Raw genomic sequence first — 22,338 nt, 5'->3', positions numbered from 1 at the left:
CTTGTTGAAGCCGTTTATGGGAATCTTGACGTAGTCTTGCTCTATCAAGTCGATCCATATCACATTCAGTCTAGTCGGCCAAACCTTCACTGGGCAGACACGCACTTAACTGGGCAAACTTGGCTGGGCAGATATGCACTTGACTGGGCAGACACGCACTTAACTGGGCAGACATGCACTTGACTGGGCAGACATGCACTTGGCTGGACAGACAGGTCATGACTGGTCGGACATGGTCATGACTGGTCGGACATGGTCATGACTGGGCAGACAAGGTCATGCCTGGGCAGACAATCATATGACTGGTCGGATAAGGTCATACCTGGTCGGTCATGACACTTGACTGGCCAGTCAAAACTCTTCATTGGTTTACCAGGTCACTTTATCACAACTCTCAGGAGCCAATATATTTATTGACTATTAACGTGTCGTTTACGGACCATGCATTGCCACTTGTCACCTCTATTGCCACGTCATCGATCTCCAATTTTTGGGGGTAACATTTGCCCCCCAAGTTTATTATACGATTTTCTCGTATGATAAACTTTTCTTCTAGCAAAATGTTCTTGAGGTCATTCAAAAGCTCCTATCCGGTCGATAACTTTCACGTAAACCCACAACTGAACTTGTCTTTTGATTTCTTCAAATCCTATTTTTTGATCTTGTTGCAGTATGTGTTTTGGATGAGAAATGGTGTTTGTGCTAGATGGAATTTAGGGCTTTGCTTTTTGGAACGGGTTTATGGTGAGGTTTGGGTATGGGACATGGGGTATGGCTGTTTGGCTATTGCTCTTTTTTTTTTTTTTTTTTGTAACAAGTATGGTCCGATTGGACCATACAAAGCCCCTCGGTCCTAAGAGCATCCGATCGGATGCTAGCTTTGCTCGAACTAGGCCCCTCGAATTGGACACACACCTCGGACATCATGGCTCCTCGGACGGAAGTGCGGCTGCAACTCGGATGGCTCTTCGGACGGAAGTGCGGCAGCTGCTCGGATGGCACCCAAGCACAGCTCCTCGGACTGGCACGGCTACTCGGACACCCCAACATCCGCTCGAATGCACCTCCCAACTCCTCGGACAGCTCTACGCGTGCAACTCCTCCAAGTTCGTAGGCAGGCACACACGCACCTGCTCGGACCAAGGTGTCCGCTCGGACACCACGACCTCTTGACATCTCTTGACTCCTCGGACCAAGCATGGCGTGCCCTCACGCCACTTGGACCAAAAATTTCTCTATGTCCAAAACTTTTAATTCATGCTCACCCTAGGGACCTTAAGCACTTTTTAGGCACTTTAGGCACAAAATTTATTTTTTCTCCATGCATGCTAAATTTCCATTACTTAGATAAATTTTTTCTAAGTAAGAAAAATAAATTTTGCTCTTGTTGAAATTTATCTGTATGGTTACTCACCTCCCCATTTTTATTTTTTGTAGATGAATCGCTTTGATTATAGGGGAGGTGACAACCACACGAATTCTGATACGTCCGTCCCGCAATCGAGCGATACAACAATAGAGTTTCCTACTTGCCTAGTGATACATGCTCAGCTGACCGGGGAAGTTGTATCCCTCCCGACCAGGAAAACGTTGCACCTGATCAGCTAGACTTTGTACCTTGCCAATAGTTTACTCTTTTTTGTTGTGAAGACAATTGTTGCTTAGCAGCTTTGATATTTTTCTCATACAACCGAGCTGTTGGCATTTATACTTTACTTTTCTTTGTTAACTTAAAACATTCTAAGTCTTTTTAGACTTAAAAAGTTATAAGTTTTTGGTGAATAGTAAAGTCACTCTGATGTATGCCTTATATTTTCGCATGAGTACTTAGTTTTCTAACTTAGAAATTCTAGACATTTCATAAGTCCATACTAAGTATACTTTCTCACACTCTTATTGCTCTAACATTTTATGAGCATAATGTTTATTGTCACATGAATATCTGCTCCTAACTTGAAATTTTAAAAAATTCCAAGTTACTTAAGCTTTGTCAAACAAGCTAGCTTAATGGCCTTTTTGGACTTCGAAAATTTACAAATCAGCCTAAAAACAGATATATTAACTCGCGCTCTTATTGCCTATGTTAAATTATATACCAGTATACCCCATGTGCCCCCCAGGTGATCGAGGGTTGAAAGATCCTTAGTCACTTGTACTTGACCGAATCTGTTCGAGCAGTTAATTGCTTGTGAAACACATAGAATATATTGAAAATATTCGAGCAATTGAACACTGCTTGAACGTATCGACCAGTTGAACACTGTCCGATTTTATCGACCAGTTGAACACTGCTCGGATAACTAACACACATGCATATTTGTAGCAATAATCGACCACGCTGCGCGTAGTCTCTTTTATTACTCGTAAATTAAAAAGGACAAAACATGTCTAACAACGAGTCTTAAACAACCAAAATTGTTCAAAAATAAAATGACTGGTTAGCAAATAACCAGCTCATAAACCAAACTTAAATAACAAGTCAAACAACTCGAAATCAAGCTACCACTCTGAAAGCGGTATTTAGAAATAATATATCCTCTGATGCTCGCCACTCCAGTGGTTTCTGATCCTATCACTCCCGCTCAACATACTTCTCCTTTGCTTCGTTGCTTTCCTCAGCCAAGTGTGGACCTCCACATATAGTGTCTAAGGTAAAGTCCACAGGTCCGGGCTGCAAGGGTGGAGATCTTTGTCGCTTGAAACCAGGATTGCTGCTGCCTCCTTCTCCCTGGGGTGTCTCTGCTCGGTTCTTTCTCAACTTGCCCGACCGTAGAAGAAATTCTATCTCGTCCCTGAGGTGATTGCATTCATTCGTGTCGTGACCATAATCTCTATGGAAACAACAAAAATTATTCATGTCTCTCTTCCTCATCTCTTTCCTGATGGGTGGAGGTTTCTTGTAGGGAACCTCTTCATGACTAGCAAGATATATCTCCGCTCGGCTAGCTGAGAGAGTGGTGTAGTTAGTGAATTGAGGCTCATACTTGGTTGGCTTTTCACTTGAATCCAACTTTGCTTTCTTCTCCTCATGGTGGTCAGACCCGTTATTTCCACGTTTCCTTCCACCAAAGTCAATTGATTCACTCGGATTATTTATGCCATTCTCCTCTTTCTCTATTGCATCATCCAATTTCATATACTTGTCCGCCCGGTCAAGATATTATTGAAGTGTTGAAATTGGATTTCTATGTATACTGTCCCACAAAGGGATCCGATAAGTTATCCTAGCAGATAGGCAACCATCTTCCCCTCGTCTCCTACAGTAGTTGCTCTATTGGCTTCTCTCATGAATCTCTGTATATAATTCTTTAGAGACTCATCTTTTCCTTATTTGATATCTGCCAAGTGGTTGGCATAAACCGGTGGAGTCCGGGCAGTGTTGAATTGTCTACAAAACTCATTCCTGAATGCTTCCCAAGAGGTAATGGAGTTTGGCTTAAACTTCCAATACTATTCCTGGGCAGTATCCGACAATGTTGTCGGGAAAACTCTACACCGATAATCGTCACTTACTTCGAGCAATTCCATCTACTTGACCTGCGGTCTTTATTTTCCTGACTCGGCCCATCGTCAAGTATTTCTACTTGACTGGCAGGAAAATAAAGACCGCAGGTCAAGAAGGCGTCCAGCTCGAGGCACGAGCTGGAGTTGGAAGCTGTGACCCTTTATAAAGTCAACCACGCAATGTAAACGTGTATATATTAGACATCACGTGTCTGATATATCCCTGAATTATCGGACATGCCGCATGAACGTGCGTGTTCAGGCACCCACGACTGGGTTGGGCCGTGCGACCCATTATCCCCTTAACTATTGATTAGACCACACTTCATTTGTCAGGTTTTAGGAATTAATCATGAATGTCACAGAAGTGACATGATGGGTCAGAAGGTCACGGGATGACCCCCCTTACCAACTCCCAGGTGCTCTCTTCTATAAATATGGAGACCCGGGGAGTTGCAAGGGGTTGGATTCTATTGTGTAACGAAATACCCTGTAAAGAATATCAGAAATATAGCAATAATATTGGCTGGTGGAGTAGAAGGATTTTAACCTTTGAACCACCTAAAAACGTATTTGGGTCATCAGTCCATTTTAAGATCATTCATCTGTTTCGGTTCATTATTCAGCACTAATCTCTTTCTCTTATTTTCTTAATTACCTGTTGACGAAGAACCGCGTCAACAGATTGGTGCTTTCATTGAGAGCTAGTTAGATTGGTGCTATCGCAAACATCAAGCTATGGTGACCACTCGATCAAGACACAGTAACGAGGCGGAACAACATGATGGGCATGAGACCCATCATGCCGCCATCTCCGGTGAGCAAAACCTTGAAGTTCAGTAGCGGCCGGGCAAGCAGCCAATAGGCCAGGATGACACTGGAAGTTTGGCACCCCGACCACCTAATCCAAACCCGGATTTTTACACGGCGGTAGAGATGGAGAATGCTCAGCTGAGGAGTCAGCTGGCGAAAGCTAGTCAGCAGATTAAGGAGGTGTTGTCCCGATTAACCCCTCTTACAACCGACGCTAACGTCGGAAAGAGGCAAGGAGAGACTCGTAAGTCTCGCCGGGGTAATCGGTCCAGGCCTAGCCGCTCGGCCAGACCTCCGACGTCCAACTCCACTCCCTCATCGCACCGCTGAGAGGCAAACTTCGAAGAACTACCCAGGGCCGAACAACAGTATAGCCGCTTGGTTCGAACTTCAACTCCCAGCTCACAGCAAGCCTCGAGCGCACCCAGGAGGTCTCGAGGGAATTCTAGAAAGAGATCCGGGGAGGGCTCACAGCGACAACCCGTCCCCGCCGGCCGTCCTGCGCCTCGTCCAGATCGCCAGGCGCAAGGCCCGCAAGTTGGCAGGGCCGAAAGGCCCCCACCTAACCTGATCCACCCTGACGGAACCAGGATTGCATCCCTGGTCAGACATCCTCCTTCACCGATAAGATATCCGTCTCCTCCTCGGCCTATCCGAGATATTTCAACTTATGGGAGCAGCAGGAGATACCCGCCATCCGCAGGACCTTCCCATCGTAGCAGGGCGCCCAGAGGAAGCCCGGATCCTCAACCCCAGAGGCGGGCTCCGAGTTTTTCTAACGGGAGCTACTGGACCAGAAGTCGCCGAAGTGACCTTTCTGGCGGAGACCTGCGCCAACGCCTAAGCTCGGCGCAAAGTCCTCAAGCCACCCCAAGGGGTGACCTACGAGATCGCCTTAACTCTCATAGGGGGGGCCCAGTAGGAGGTGGCAGCCATGCTCGCTCGAGGGGAGACCTGTCCGAGGTACGTAACGGCAGGAATGTCCCAAACAACCTATCTCAAGATGGGAGGGGCAATAACCCACCAAACGTATACAAAGAATTATGTAAAAAAAATATTTTATAAAATATGAATGATAAAAAATAATACAAATAGATTAAAATTATAAAAATAATATCAAAACATATAAAAACTAACTACTAAAAATGTATAAAAGATAAAAGATAAAAATATAAAAATAATCTCAAAACATATAAAAATATATACAAATACATGGGAAAAAAACTCCCATAAAAATGTAAACAAAAAAAAATATGCCATAAAAAACTTAAATAAAAAACTTCCATATTTTTCAAAGTTTAAGAATAATTATCATATTTGGTGTAATTTCCTATTTTGGTATTATTATCCGTCGTCCAATTATAATTTGATATCTTTTTTTTTTTTGTAATTAGATTATTTTGAATTGTTTCGTTATAATTAAATTATTTTGGATGATGCCCACCCTTAATTTTATCACTACACATAAAAAACACATGCCATATGCCAACATATGCATTAATGGCAGCAAAAATACTAAATATTTTCAAACACTTTCACTTATATACTAACTCTTTTTTTTCGGCGGCAAAATTATCAAATATTTGTTAATAGTTTCATTTAAGTACCAATTTTTTTATTTTGGTGACAATAATACAAAATCTGATTAATAGTTTTACTTAAGTACCAAATCTTTTTAAATAATTTTTTGTGGTAAATAAAATTGATTTTATATATTTTATAAAAACTATTTAAGAAATATATATGTGGCAATAATACTAAATCTCTACTAATAGTGACACTTAAATATACATTTTTTTCTTCTAAATTTGTATGTTTCTTTAATGTTTATTAGTTTTTTTATATGCTATTATAAATTAATATTAATTTTATATATTTTTTCAAAATAATTTAAGGAATATTTACAACAATAATACCAAATCTTTACTAATATTTACCCTTAAATATAATTTCAATTGGTTTTATTATTTCTTTTTTTCCATTTAATTTTTAAAATTTTAATAAGTTAAAATTGATTTTATACATTTTAAAATTATTCGAAATATTTGAAATAATTATATTTTAAAATTTGCAAATATTTAGTATTATTGTTGTGGCAAAAAAAAAAAAGAATTGATACTTAAGTACAATTATTAATAAAAATTTAGTATTATTGTTGACAAAATAAAAAAATTAGTATTCAAGTAAAACTATTAACAAATATTTATTATTTTTGCCTCTGAAAAGAAAGAATTAGTATATAGTATTTTTGTCGTAGTTAACCCTTAATTGAATCAATTTTGCTTCAAAACAAAAATTTCCTTGAATTTCTTCAAAGAGAAGATTGAATAAAGAATGACAGTGACGGCTTTGTTAAGATATTTTTAAATGAGCTTGTCTACATTACCTATTTATTATTGTTTCTCATTTTCAGCTTTAATATAGTAATAACACTAATTCTAAAGGAGTATTAGATTGAAGCCATTCATATCTCTCTTTCTTATCTTCGTGAATCAGAAATAGTTGACTTACAATTTTAGATTTTTATGAGTCGCGTCAGTATTATTTGTATTAAAATTGAAAATGAAGCATAATGTTTACATTGACAAATTGAAAATTGAAAAATAGTGGCAAATAGACTTATAATAAGGAAACAATACACAAATGTCCTTTTTGGAGGTCTAAATTACGTGACTGCCATTTTCAGATTTTTTTAGCTAAAGGTAATTACAAAAGTAATGTATTATTGTGTTTAGGTAGTTTTCCACTAAAAAAAGATTTGAGTAATTAAGTGTGACAAGCCTAAAACCTAAAAGCTTAAAGCACTCTCGTCTATATTATTTTCTTTAATATATATTACCAAAATCTCTCTTTTTTTTCATTTATATTTTACCTTTAATTTTTATATTAGACCATTTATCATTTTTCTAATTTTCATCATTTATATAGTATTATTAATGCGAGATTTCATCAACGACAACTAAAAAAATGTAAGAGACAATGAAATTTTTACATAGTTCAGCTTATTAATTAAGTCTAGTCCACAAATATATTATATTGATGAAAAAAATTGTACGGATTCAAGCTCTCTCAGGATTTGCAATTTAACCGCGTTTTCGGATGCATAAATTGACTTGTCTTTACAATGAGTTACAAGCTTTATTTATAGGCGAATAAGAGAGATTAGTACCCTCTAATCACGGTTTTATACAAAGGAAACATTATTGTTGGGTTAATTCTAAATTACAAGGGAAAAAATGGTGCGAAATACGTTTAAGGTGGCCTGCGAGGAGGTCTAGACTTATTCACCAAGTAAATCGTGTGTATGACCATATCCGTGGTAGTGGTGTTAGTGTCAGGCGATGCGCCACTGATCTCCGAGGGTGATTATGATATTTTGACATCCTTTTTGCCTGCTGTACAGAGGGGACAACCACATCTCCTAGTAACAACCACTCATGTCAGAGTTAGGTGGGTATGCGTGCCAGAGTGATCCCCCACCTCTCATGAGTGGTAGTGTGGCTAAAAGCCCCTCACGGGGTGCGTGTGATTCCTGAGAAGGGAACCCACGGCTCGGGTGTCGTCTTCTGTTCTTCATTGAGCATCGACTTCTTAGGGCCTTTTAACAGTCCTCGGAGGTCACATGCTTTGTGGTCCTCGGAAGTGTTGGTAGTTCTCGTTGACCACCTCCTCGCAGACTCAAGAGGTCACATTATTCGGAGGTAGCCGCAGGTGCTCACTTACTTAAAAAATGCTAGTGAAAATATATTTTTTAATATATATATAATACACATTAATAAATATAAATAAAATACCATTTAAACAAAGTTAAAATATTTTTGAAGGAAGAATAATACTTCCCTACATGAAACACTGTAACATTTTTTAAAAACTTTTCTAAAATTACATCATTTGATGTAGCACCAAGGTGAGAAGCACCATAATTGAACAAGGACAAATTTGTGTGAGGAGGGATGAGATAACCACACAATCTAGAGACACTAACCGATAAGCCTCTCTTCACATTTTCTTGAGCTTACTTCAATCACTATACTCTGAACTTGAAATCATAACAAAAGATAATTTTTTGTTTTGTTAAAAAAAAAGCTATCACTGAGATCTTGTAAGAGTCAATATCACTCAACATTTATCCCAATAATAACCCCATCGAACCTTGAAAGGCTAACCCAAACAAACAAGGACAGTACCACCAAACACGTTGGCGCCTCAGCCTTACATGAGAAGAAAAGTAATTGTACTAAGAGGATGTATTAGTACCAGTCACAGGATGAGAAAGCAAGGCCCAAACCAAAGCAGGCAATTTTTCTTGACTCCAGAAGATGCTGGTCTTGTCCAAATTTCTGGCCTTAGCTTAGCTCTCAAGGGCGCTTTATCTACATCTTTTTTTCGTTTGTCTTTTCCTTTTATTATTCATAAAACTATTAAGTTTTGATGTATTCATGTTATACGTGTTTTGTTCAGGTTTAGATATGTTACTTTTGTTATATTATTTTGTATAATATAATGTTATATTAAATAATGTTACAAAATGTGATTTTTCACATATTGTAATATAATATTGAGAGTTATAAAATTGAAACATATGTGTGTGTCTAAGTGTAATATATTTTGGAATTACAAAATCACCTACAAATTTGTAACATTCAAATATCACCTAATAATGTATAGATTGAATGTAACACATTTTGAGATTGAATTTGATAAACCATAATGAAATATGGTAGTTGAAGATATGTTTTTAACAATCGTTAGGTGTATGGAAGTTACAAAATCATATGAGAGAGATATTGTGACGTTTTGGAAAAGATGCAAAATTAGGAGGTTGTACAGCCTCCATGCCGCGACCTAGGAGTCAGAGGCGGTTGCGACTTGGGATGGTGACAGGCAAATTCCATTTTGTCATTTCTTCAATTTGAACATTTTCAATAACTCAAGAAACTTCCAAATCTTCATTTTAATTTCATAGACATCTAATTAAATATTGGTAACAACCAAGAGGATTGTTGGAATTTAAAATTCAAATGGTATCTCAAAACTCTATAAATAAGAGTCTAATGCTCACTTGTAAGACAATGCTATTTTTTATCAACAAAATAATTGGCCGGAAAATACAAAAAAAAAAAAATTGATAATTCAAGAAATTTATTTATAAACTTGAGAGTCCATTAGTGCTTAGAGAATAAGAGGAAATAAGCTTTTTGGATAAAGATTTTGGACTTTCTTCAAGTTAATGATCTTCACTACTCTACATTTTAGTTGTGTGAGTGTTAAAGTGTTCTTGTTGTTTTCGCTTTGTTTTCTTTTACTATTGCTCTTATTTTATTCTTCATTTACTTATTTGTTTTTTATATTTAATCAAAGATTTTGTCTATTGTATTTCTCGTTCTTTATATATAATCAAATATTTTGTCTATTGTATTTCTTGCTTGGGACAGCTCCAATCGGACTGTAAAACATCAAATATAGTGCTAAAAAGGCACAAAATCAAATCAAACCCAACTGTATTTATCCTATCATTATGCTGTTAAGTTACATTACCCCACCAAATATGGTGGAGTAATTTAGCAAGGCCAAAAGAAATTTCTTTACTATTTTGCTTTTTATATTAGTATTTAATAATAAATATATATTATTTTGTATATAAGATAAAATAATAAAATAATAAAGAATATATTTTTTAGTGTAATTTTTGATGTTGCGGTTGGAATGAAAAAAAAATATAGTGAGAAGATTTTTTAATTTTAGTATTAGTAGAATCCCATATATGATATTATGGGTTTGATATCGCCTTAGAGTTGTATCTTGAATTCTATATATCCTTTAAACCTACTACTTAGAGTGATATCCAAGCAAGAGCTCAATGCAATTGGTTTGTGAAAGATGAGCTTTAAAGTGAGGGGAAGTGCAGAGCATTGACTCTACATTATTATAATTTTCAACTTTGATTTTTTTATTTTTACAACAATATTAATATCCACCCAATGAAATTGTGAGGCAATAATAGTGGGTTGGTTAGAGAGTTTGAACTTTGAGATCTACGATGTCGTTGCTTGATCCGTGACTACTGACTAGAGAAACGTTTAATAACCAATAGTTTAAAAGAAAGACTTGTCAACAACTCTTATCAAATAAAGCCAATTTTTGAATCAGTGTGGGCGTGTCTAACGCGGTTTTCAAACATATTAATTCCAACTACACTAATGTTTTTTTTTTCATGACCACACATAAATTTCAACCCATAGTCTAGTATTTAACGCGGGAAGAAAAAAACCATATGATAAAACTAAATTGTATATTATTATTAATTACTATATTTATGTCCCAAGTTTGGTAGGTGTAAAACAAGACTAAAACTAAATTGTATGTATCTTCAATGATAGAATAAATTAAGTATCAAAATTGAGAGTGGCATTAGTTATAGCGTACGTGTTATTGATTTTAAAAATAATCCATAGAATAGGTAGGATATACAAATACAATAGACCCGTTTTCTTATCCACAAAAGCACACATTATTTGTCTAGTGGAGTGCATCAATGTATGGCTATGGTCCATTTGAATTTTAAATGCCCAAGTCTTACCTGACCTCCAATTTAGGCTTGATTGATTGGTACATCTGATAAAAGAAAGAACTGATGATGATGATACATATGTTACACAAATATAGATATAATATAAATATATAAAGTGGGGTCCAAATTTAATGAGCATATAGGAATTAGTCAAACAAAAAATCAGCATCTCCTCTCTCCCGGTTAAAAAAATGACCACTTCCCTCCCACCGTGGGTGTATACGAGTCGGTTTTTCAGATTTCAGGTGCATCTGATTCAAGTTTTGTGGGTTTTGAGTGAAAGAAACTGATACTGAATCCGGTCCAGAATTTTAGGTTTAGGGGTGATTTCAGATTTTGGATTTGGTCAAGATTCGGGTCAGATTTCACCTGAAGTTGACGAGTTTTGCAAAAAAAAATCAAAATTTTCGAATTGTGAATTTTTCGGATCAAATGTTCATCAGTACCTCCTACTACTAAAATTTCTCTCTTTCATATTCTCCACTATTAAAAAAAAAAAAAAAGCAAAACTTGACCTTAGTTAATAATCAATAATACTAAACCGAAAGGTAAAATAACTTTTCATTTAAGTCAACTCAGCTTAACAGCTCCACGTCAACGGGTTGTCCTTTCCGAGACCCATTCGCCAAAAATAGATGGTTTGACACGAAACACACGGCACGGTAGTACAGTATAATTTTATTTTTATTCCATTTTTTTTTTTTAGAAAAAACGATATTGATTTTTCAAAAGGAGGTTTTATATATTTATTTATTTATTTTTTTTAAAAAGCAAAAAAAAAAAAAAAAAAAAAAGAGAAGAAGAAGAAGAAGATTGAATTGCAATTGTATAATAATATTGAAATGGCGTCGTTTGTCTTTGTGGAGCAAGAATTTGAAAGTTGAAACCCAAAAGGTGAACATAAAAAAGGGCGGATGTGAAGGGGAGTAGTGCAATACAATTAAATCCCTCCACTGAGTTCCGACCGCACCTGTCCCCAACCCAAACCCAAGCTCCTCTCCGAACGCGCTTCCTAAAAAGCTAAACGGTGAGCACCGTTTTGGAAACGTAAGCAAGAAAGCGTGAATTCTTCAGAAAAATAAATTAGTTTGCAAAGGGAAAAAAAAAACGACGCTGCGTTTTGGGTCCCAAATGCTCTGAAATGGCTGTAGCTGACCAAAAGTCGTCTTCGTCTTCGTCTTCCACCTCCGCCGACGGTAAACTATGGGGCTTCTTGAAGAGGCCTTTTCGTCCATCGGCGACCGCCACCACCAATACCAGCAATTTCTCGTCGTCGTCTTCCTCCCAACATAATCATCATAATCTCAATCACAATCATAATAATACTAATACTAATGCTCATCATCCCCACAACTCAAACTCATACCTCGAAGCTTCCAACCTTCACACCACCAACAATCCGGTTTCTTCCGTCGCCAGGTCGTTGCTCCCAACTCGGCGTCGCCTCAAGCTCGATCCCTCCAATAAGCTCTACTTTCCTTGTATGTCAATTTCGTTTTTCATTTTCTTTTCTTCTTCTGTACAGTCATGCGATCTGATTCGTTTCGAGGCTTGATCTTGTTTTGACTTTTTTAGTCTTTGAATTTTGTTTTTCTTTACTTGAATTTGTGCTTAATTTGATTAATTGACTTGGGAAACAGACTTATTAACATGCGATTATGGTCGGCTTATTTTTTTTTTCCTCTCTAGAAATTGGGTTTTTGTTTTGTTTTTTTCTCAAGATTCTCTCTTCGGATTTTGTTTGTACGGAATTTTGGGTTTACATTTCACTGCAATATTGTAGTACGTTAATTCGTTCCTCAACGAATGTAAAATCAAACAAACTTGTTAGGATTCAATATATACACTTGAGGCAACTGCTGAAGAAGTTTTTCTGGGTAATGGTTTTTTAAGAACTTGGTATCTGAAAATGGATTGTAGTGGAGGCATTTTGAAATCCTGGAATTACATTTATATAAAGTTAAATGTGTGAATGCTAATTATCATAGTTTGTGAGGCATATATATGTGTGTGAGCGACCTCACGTGTGTCGATTCGATGTTTTTCTCTCTTTTTTGGGTATTTTAGTTGTTATATTCTGCTCTTGTAGTGTACTTTTCCCCCCCTCTTTTGTTGCCCGTTCTGGATGTATATGTATTCATCTCTTTGCTATTTATTTTCTTAAATATAATGTATTCATTGTTTTCTGTTGAAGGTGAACCTGGTAAACAAGTTAGGAGTGCCATTAAAATAAAAAACTCGAGCAAATCCCATGTAGCATTCAAGGTATTAACTTCAAATTTCTCACCTTTTGTATTATTATTAGCATTTTTGTGTCACCCTCGGTGGTGATGATGATATGTTCTGTGTCCATTGTTATGCACCCAATGAGGACGTAAATTCTGTGCTAATGTTTCTTAATATTGTTTAACCTGGAAAAGTCATTGCAGAGTCAAAATTGCAGCAGCTTGCAGATTTAGAACTCTAATAGTTTGTGGATTTCTTGTTTCAGTTTCAAACTACTGCACCAAAAAGTTGCTTTATGCGTCCTCCTGGAGCTATTCTTGCTCCTGGCGAGAGTCTCATTGCAACTGGTAATGTTTCTTAGACATTTAAAACATTATGCATGACTTTCCTATTTAAATCATATTGATTTTTTGCAAGTTTTAATGTTCTTATTTTTTGAAATTGTCCTTTTGCTAAATCGTTATTAGTGTTCAAGTTCGTGGAGCTTCCTGAGAACAATGAAAAGCTGGTTGACCAAAAGAGCAGGGTTAAGTTTAAAATCATGAGCCTGAAGGTGAAAGGACCAATGGATTATGTACCCGAGCTTGTGCGTTTTTCTCATCCTTTCTCTTAATATATTTATCATGTATGTATAACATGTACGCATATTCTTGTTCTTCAGTTAACACTTGATGGATTTGCATCTTGATCTTAATTTGATTGTTACTAGTATATCCCCTTTAATGAAGTCACAATAAGCTCTTTTTGAAGGTTTCTACCATACGAAAGTTCAGCCAAAATGAAATTTGAAGTTGCTTGTCCATGACCACAGACTCATCTCTCTTCCATTGAACTGTTGTTCCCCTGATTTTACTTGTTTTATATCTTCTATAGAATCTTGTTCCAAAAATGTTGGAAACCTGTACCGTTTCTTATTAATGGATTCTGTTTTATTACTTTGGAAATCATTTAAATTGTTCTTTGTTGGGCACAGTTCGATGAGCAGAAGGATCAAGTTGCTATAGAACGGATACTACGGGTTGTTTTTCTAGATCCAGAGCGCCCTAGTCCGGTAAGTGTTATTGTTATGATATCAATGTACAAATAGCCTTTACAAATGTTATGGTGGTTAAACACACTTACGAACGTGTGTTTTGTTTCTTCGTATTTTAAAGACTTTGGAAAAGTTGAAACGCCAATTAGCTGAAGCTGACGCTGCGCTTGAGGCACGCAAGAAGCCAACAGAAGATGCAGGTCCAAAGATTATTGGAGAAGGGCTTGTAATAGACGAATGGGTGAGAGTTTTGTCCCATAATTTTTTGATTTTTCTTTTGTGTAATGCACACAAGTTTTTCCTTTTATAACATTATTTCTTTTATACGTGATTGTGATGTGTAGAAAGAGCGAAGGGAAAGATATCTTGCTCGACAGCAGGTCGAAGGACTGGACTCAGTGTAAAGTGGTTCTTCCTTCCTTCCTTCCTTGCGGTTGTTTTTATTTTTCTGTGATTGGATGAGAATCAATCTCTATTATTCTGTTTTCTCTTGAAATATATATTAGGACTTTACAATATAAGTCAGTGTAAAAAAAAAAAAATATCTGGAGAATTTTCTATAGTTGGGGTACTCAAAACTTGGATTGTTATACCTGCCTGTAGATAAAGTGATTTTGTTTGTTTCATTTTAAGAAATAAAACTGAGTCTAACGGGTTGTAAATGTCTAAATTGGTCTCCCAGTCTTTGAAGTGTTAAGCATGCATTTCTATTTTGAGTTTTATTTTGCTCTGTTAAATGTTTTTAGGAAAAACTTGGGTTGTGTTGTGGCTTCTATTGTGCCCTATTAATTTTGTTTGCGACTTTATTTTTACAGCCAGCATTCTAAAACTAGCACTAAAAAAAGAAAGGGTTCTTTTTGGCCCTATAGAATCCTAAATTCAATTTTGATGAAGAAAAAATTAAATATAACAACACAGTTTTTAAGTAGAATAATTTTATTTTTGTTCTGAATTGTTAGTTTGGTAAATTATTTGTGATTTTAGTTGAGAAAACATTGATCAAAATTAGATTTAGAGTTCTATTTTAATCATTTTATAAAATACAGGGTTTAAAAAGTAATTTGTCAAAACACAAATAGGAACTAAGAACAGTGTCAAAAAAAAAAGTATAAATACAAAAAGAAAAAGAAATCCTCGTTCAACGACAATAGCATAAATTTTTAGTTTCCGCAGAAAAAATAATACCGCGACTAAAAAATTGCATTTACATACAACTTTTCATATATATATATATATATATGTATGTATATAACAATAAGTTTATTGAATTTAAAAATATTTTTAGTCAGAAATTATATTTTTACGAGAAGTAATTTTTTTTTTTTGTAATGTAGAAATAAAAAATAGAAACATATTTTTACTTATTGAAACTGGCATAGACAAATGGATTTTTTTTGGAAGAAAAAATAAATATGAAAAGAAGGGGTTCGTCTCTATTTACGGTAGGTGGGGAGGCAAGAAGTAAGGTGGAATGTCACGTTTGGTTGGTGCCTCGTTGCAGAAAAAATATGTCAAAAGAATCTATTATAAATAAATTAGTGGTAACAAAGTTTGTGTTTGCAAAATCAGTTAAATTGATAAGAACATCTCATAGGTAGGAGATGTAAATAATGTGTAATATTTAACACAAAAAGTCAATATATTATATATTTAGTACAATTTTTAATATTGTGCTTCAATACACAATTTTAGAGAAATGTTTATAAAATTTAATATTTCATTAATGTTAATTTGATATTTATTGAAAATATAAAAAAATAATTTTTCATTATATCTTATTATTGATAGTATAAGATAATAATAAAATAAGAGAATTTTTAAAAAATATGACTTTTATACTATCAATGTACAAAAATATGAGAATTATACTTTTATTAATTTGTATGGAAAAATTTATTAAAGAAAAAAAATTAAAATATAAGAAATACAATTAGTTGCTAACTAAAATATGGAAATGCAACATTTTTTTCTCATGGTTATGTTTTCTTTAATTTTGAAGGTAATTTTATTTTATTATTTTCAAATTTTTCCTTTATTTTTAATTATTTTTTCAGTTATTTTTTCTTCATTTTTGTATTTATCATTTTCTCATTCCATTGTATTTTTATTTTTTCACACATATGAATTTTTTTTTCTTCTTCCATTTTTTTATAATTTTTTTCTACAAATTTTTTCATTTATATTTTTCCATTATTTTTCTTCTTCTTATTTTTATTTTTATTCATTCATCTGTTTTTTTTCTTTCATGATTTGTTTGGTTTTGTTTTGTTTTTTCATATTTTTTTAGTTTTTTTCCTAAGTTTTTTTTCTTCATTTTTTGTACTTATTCTTTTCTCATTCTATTTTTTCACACATATATTTTAACATTACATAATTATTTTACTATTTTTTATTTATTATTGCCATTTTTTTAATAGTTTTTTCCACTATATGTAAAAAAATTCAAATCAATTTTTCAGCATTTTCTTTTTGCTGTAACACTTATAGGAATATCGAAATTTGGAAAGGAAAGCAAATAAAAATATAAAAACGTGAAGGGTAACCAGTTACCCTGACGGGAACATTCAAATCTAGAAAAAAAATAATATGAATAAGATGGGAGAGAAATGAAATGGGGGTGGATTTGAATTTTTTTTCTATCTTTAGATTTGTGGTAACTGGTTACCTTCCCGTTCTTTGTGTGTAAATTTATGGAGATAACTGGTTACCTTCATGTTCTGATGTGTATGTATATTTCTGGGTTTTCTATGGTAACTGGTTACCTATGTTACTAAAGTCATAGTTACTTCTTCTTCTTCCTACTTTTAATGAAGTGTTTTTCCTCTTTTTTCTTCAAATTTGATGTTTCTTTTCAAATTTAATATGAGTAACCTGTTACCCCTCTTATGGTAGCTGGTTACCCCTCTTATGACAGAAAGTTACTCCTCTCTGGATAATTGATTACCCCTCATTGTAAATGTTATTTAATCTAGCTCTAGGATTTTTTTTACATAACTGTCAAAGATCAATCAAGTAACTGGTTACCTTACTTATGATTTAAAAAAAAAAACGTACAATCTAAAAAAAAAGGAAAAAACGTTTATAATAAATAAAAAATAATTTTAAACACAATTCATATCACAAAAAAAAGGAAAAAAAAATTACAAAACAACCAAAGAAAAATTTAATATAAAATTAGTAATATAGAAAAAACAAATAAGCTAAAAAAAATAAAAATAAAATTACAAACATATCATTCCAAAATAAAACTTGATTAAGAGTAAAACTATGATAGGAAACCAATTTTTATACAAAAATATGGGAAAATAAACCCATAAAAGTAAAAATTCTTAAAAAAACCATAAATTAACTTTTTTTTTTAAAAGCCATATTTTTGCACACACTTTCCTCATAAAATAGTATGATAAAAAAATATGGTAGGTATTGCAAATAGATAAAAATAATACTAAAATAATAAAAATGATATAAAAGTAAATAAAAAAGTGTAGCATTTATGGTGATGCAAAATATGCTCCATGCTACATTGTGTGCCAAATTTGACCTAACTTTTAACATGCGTCAAATTTGGGCACAACTTTTGATACTATATTGGAACAAATTTTTTGTAAAGTAAGCTATATTTTAGTAATGTATCACAAATTTAACCCTCATGCTGGAAGTGAAATTGTTATAAATTTAGTCATTTTAAAATAATACTAAAGTTAGAAAAATATGAGTACGAATTTAGTTGTAAATTCCATCACTTGTAATTATAATTCAGAATAAGACTAATTTAATAACTGAAATTAGTGCCGAGAAAGATTATTTTGGGTTAGACCAATTGGTTAAAAAATTCAGAACCGCTACAAGTCCCAATACAAAGAAAAATTTGACAATGCAAAGATATTAATGCTACTGTTGAAATTATAAACATTTAAAAAGACTTTGTAACGTGGGACTTTCTTATTTCTTTTGCTACCACATTTGGAAACTTTGGATAAACGAAAATGACTTACAGGGAGCCACATCACCGGCCATGGATAAATATCATATATATCAATATGGGATTTTATTTTTTATATATATCTTATAATTTTGACTTTCTATTGCTAATCAAAATGGACGTTAGATTAGATAAACAAGAATCATATGTAACCACATCAACGATGACGCATTAAAGACATGAAATGGAATTTATTCTTGGCAGCCACGTTTTCGCTACTCTTAGCTATTGCCAAGAAACCCCATTTATTAGATATTATGGGTTTTTTTTTAAAAATAAAATTAAAAAAAATATCGCCAATGGTAAAAGCAGAATCCATGGATTCATACTGCAAAACCCACAAACCACTTTTTTCAGCCAACTGATTAGACTCTTTCTTTTTTCCTATATATATAAGTTGACACATCAAGACTCCAAAAATGTCATCTTTCCACATTCATATTTAGAAGAATAATCATGAGTTGTTCGACCAGAGGAAATTTGAGAACCAACGTAGCCAGAATGGAAGGGCATAACTCAAAATCAAAGTGGATTTCTGGTAACATAATTAGTCCATCGGCTCATAAAATCAGATTAATACAGTGCTTATCAGGCATCAATGGTGATCATTCGACTGATTATGGCGTTGGGGCTGCTACTGCAACAGATATTAGTACTGCAAAGGCTGAGGAGTCCCTTCAAACTGTTATGTACTTGAATTGTTGGGCACTTAGCTAAGTAAGACTCAGTAGTCAGTACCTACTTTTCAATGTAAAATTTACATTGTAAATTGCCTTATCAAAACAATTCTCATCTCTTGTTTTATATGTTACTTGATTTTGATTTTGATTAATTTTTTTTTTTTGGCTTCATTTTTGTGTATACTAACTGGGTTATGCAACATCATCCAGAACAAGCTTTTGACTAATTTGAGATGAACTGTTCGAATTAAAATCATCTCTATAATTGGTGGTCGATCTTTTTGTGGTAATATCAACATGTTTTTGTTGAGGATAGATAGTTTTGGGCGGTATTTTCATATTATTAAATCCAAAAATCGGGTTTCGATTCGGATTGACGTGATCCAAAACTGATTAACTAAACCAATTAAAGATAAAAACCAACCGTTTTGGATAGTGGTTTCGTCAATTTAACGGACCAAACCGAAGATTATTATTTTTTTTTTAAATTTTCCCATAATTTTTTAGAAAGATTTAGTTAAAAAAACTAAAAAATTTGGACTGATGGAATCTATTTTTGTGCTTTTTTAAAACATAAATACATAGAACATAATTATATTCACAAATTTAAAAATTTGAAAACATAATTAAAAGTTCATAAACATAACATATCCTACATATATTTATAATTTCGATCGGTTTCGGTTCAAACCAGTCGGTCCACACGAATTTTTCAAATCGACCGAACAGTGATAATTTATGCCATTTATGATTTTTTTTGGTATTCGGTTTAATTGGTTTTGATTTTTTTTGATGATCAGGAAGTCAGTGTACTCGATTAATGTGTTTGTAGATTAACCTGTGGGTTTGTTGTTCACTATTAAACAATATCTGATTGTGTAATGGCAAAACTCGTATAAAAAGACAAAATTATTGGGAAACCACAACAAACGTGAAAACGACATAAACGGCATTATTTGCAAGAAACCACAACAAAAATGAAAACGACAAATTTTGCAAAACCGATAAAGAAATTATAAACGACATTAATTGCAAGAAAATACAACAAAATTGAAAATGTTTGGAAAACAACAACAGTTGGTAAAAACGACACAAATTTGAAAACCAATATTATCTCCATAAACGACGCTAACCTTAAAAACGACATTAATATTGAAAACGACAGAAATTTGAAAAATGACATTACCCTTGGAAAACGACACAATTTTTATTTTTTTTGCTTTAAATAACGACATAAATTTTAAAAACGACAAAAAACATGAAAAAGACATCTATGGATAAAAAGCGACATTAACTTAGAAAAACGGCAGTATAATATATAATAACAACAAAACAACAATGAAATTAAAAAAACGACATCAAACGTTTTTTTTGGCAGAAAAACGACAGAAAATTAATGACGACATCAACTGAGAAAAATGATAAAAAACTTGAAAAACGACATAAGTTAGGACAAATGATAAAGTAATCGTAAATAGATTGTGTTCCAGCCCAACATTATTGAAAAAAAATCACCTCTCCCAAATTTCTGTCCCCTTCCCTGTCCCTCTAATCACATCTTAACAAGTCAATTAAAATTACAGCTACACATTTAACGGATGTAAGAACTAGAGGGACTAGGTGGTGATTTTTTTTTTATAATTAAAAAATATATGTAAATAAAAAAAAATAGAGCTAATTAATTCAAGGCTATTTATGATTTTTACCCCCGAATTATTACCACTATTGTATCATGCCTTTTAATTTTTTCAGGCTGTTAAAAATTCCCCCGAAATATTCACAGTAATATAAAGAAGGACTTCCGTTAACTTTCAACACATATGGCTAACAGAAGGCTGACATGACTCTTTATATGCTGATGTGTCTTGGTCATGTCAGCGCAATGTGTATAATTTTATAATTAAAAAAATCTATAATCATATTAAAAATTAATGAATTAAACACTAAAAAATAGAATTAATAAATTAAACTATTTTTTATACATTAAAAAAAATAAAAATCATATTTAAAAATAATAAAATTACACACATGGCGCTGACATGGCCAAGACACATCAGCATGTAAAGAGCCATGTCAGCATTCTGTGTTGAAAGTTAACAGAAATCCTTCTTTACATTACTGTGAATATTTTGGGGGAATTTTTAACAGTCTGAAAAAATTAGAGGGCACGATACGGTAGTGGTAATGGTAATAGTTCGGAAGTAAAAATCCTAAATAGCCTTAATTCAAACATTCGTTAATGTGTAGCTGCAAATTTAATTGAGTTGTTAAAATGTGATTGGAGGAACAGATAAATAACACGAATTTGGGCGGGTGATTTTTTTTCAACATTATTCCCAATAAAACTACGTCCACATAAATTATGATTATTGCATGTGGATGCTTAAATTAAGCTATCACAAGGGAATTGACAAGGCAATTGAGGTGACCAAACCAAACAGTTTTTTCTTTTTCAAGCAACCCCTCAATTTTTTAGTAAATTTATTAATTGGCATGTAAATTTTTAGAATTAAAAAAAAGAGAAAGAAAAAGTGAATAGCATTTTATGTGGGCCTTCGACGTGATTCCTAGAATCGATACCAAGATATTAGAAAAGTTTACAGAAATACATCTTTCTTACAAACATTGTAATTTACACACATTTCAAAATATGTCATTACCAACACGCAGGATAATATATTTATATATATAAACTGGTGATCTAAGAATAACCAAGTTTCAATAATTAATTTCTTTTTCTCACCAATAATTGTGTTGTATATCATAACAAAAAATGATAATAAAAAAAACACATTGATAATATCTCTTCTATACAATAAATGTGTAAATAACGAATTTTTTTTGTTTTAACGGTTTTTTATTTTTTTAACGTTAATATTAACGGAATATTATTATATTTAACGGTAGTTTGTAAATATTTAAACTTAAATAAAATAAAATAAATAATTAAAAAAATTAAAATAAGATATTTTGAGATATTTTACAAAGATAATTATTTAAAAATAATAAATAATTAAACAAATTAAAATATGATATTTTTGAGATATTTTACAATAATAATTATTTAAAAATAATAAAATCATACTTTTTATAACTTAAATAAAATTTAATTAAACTTAAACTCACTTATTAGAATAATATCATATTAAACATATAATATAATCTAGCAACAAATTGTTTTTTTAAAAGACTAGCAATAAAATTAAATTTAAAATTTACGTATAATATTTAATATTACATTAAATATATAATATATAATCTCTTGTTGTCACTCCCAAATTCAAAAACTAGTACAAACATAAACTTAAACAAAAATAAATAAATTATTTAATTAAAATATGGTATTCATTTAAAATTTAATAAAAATAATTAATAAATTCTATAAATAAAACTAAGCAAATGTACACATGGCACATTGCTTATATTTAGTATATATATACTATTTAATAGGATGACATTCTAATATGATAAATTGAGACACACGGGCTTAATAATTAAGAGCCAAATTGGAGAAAATTAAAAGAGTAAC

The 22,338-nt window shown here is 33.0% G+C and overlaps 1 protein-coding gene across 1 annotated transcript; it reads left to right on the top strand.

Annotated features, from left to right (window-relative positions):
* Positions 1-11,678: 11,678 nt before the first annotated feature.
* LOC133794170 (vesicle-associated protein 4-2-like) lies at positions 11,679-14,817 on the top strand. The gene is made up of 7 exons (XM_062231369.1): positions 11,679-12,369; positions 13,083-13,153; positions 13,380-13,461; positions 13,582-13,700; positions 14,088-14,165; positions 14,269-14,388; positions 14,492-14,817. The coding sequence occupies exons 1-7, from the start codon at positions 12,030-12,032 to the stop codon at positions 14,549-14,551; spliced, it is 870 nt and encodes a 289-aa protein (XP_062087353.1). The 5' UTR covers positions 11,679-12,029; the 3' UTR covers positions 14,552-14,817.
* Positions 14,818-22,338: the final 7,521 nt, after the last annotated feature.

This window comes from Humulus lupulus, chromosome 8 (assembly GCF_963169125.1).
Source record: "Humulus lupulus chromosome 8, drHumLupu1.1, whole genome shotgun sequence".
NCBI classification, from domain to species: Eukaryota; Viridiplantae; Streptophyta; class Magnoliopsida; order Rosales; family Cannabaceae; genus Humulus; species Humulus lupulus.
This window is presented reverse-complemented; position numbering and strand designations above follow the sequence as displayed.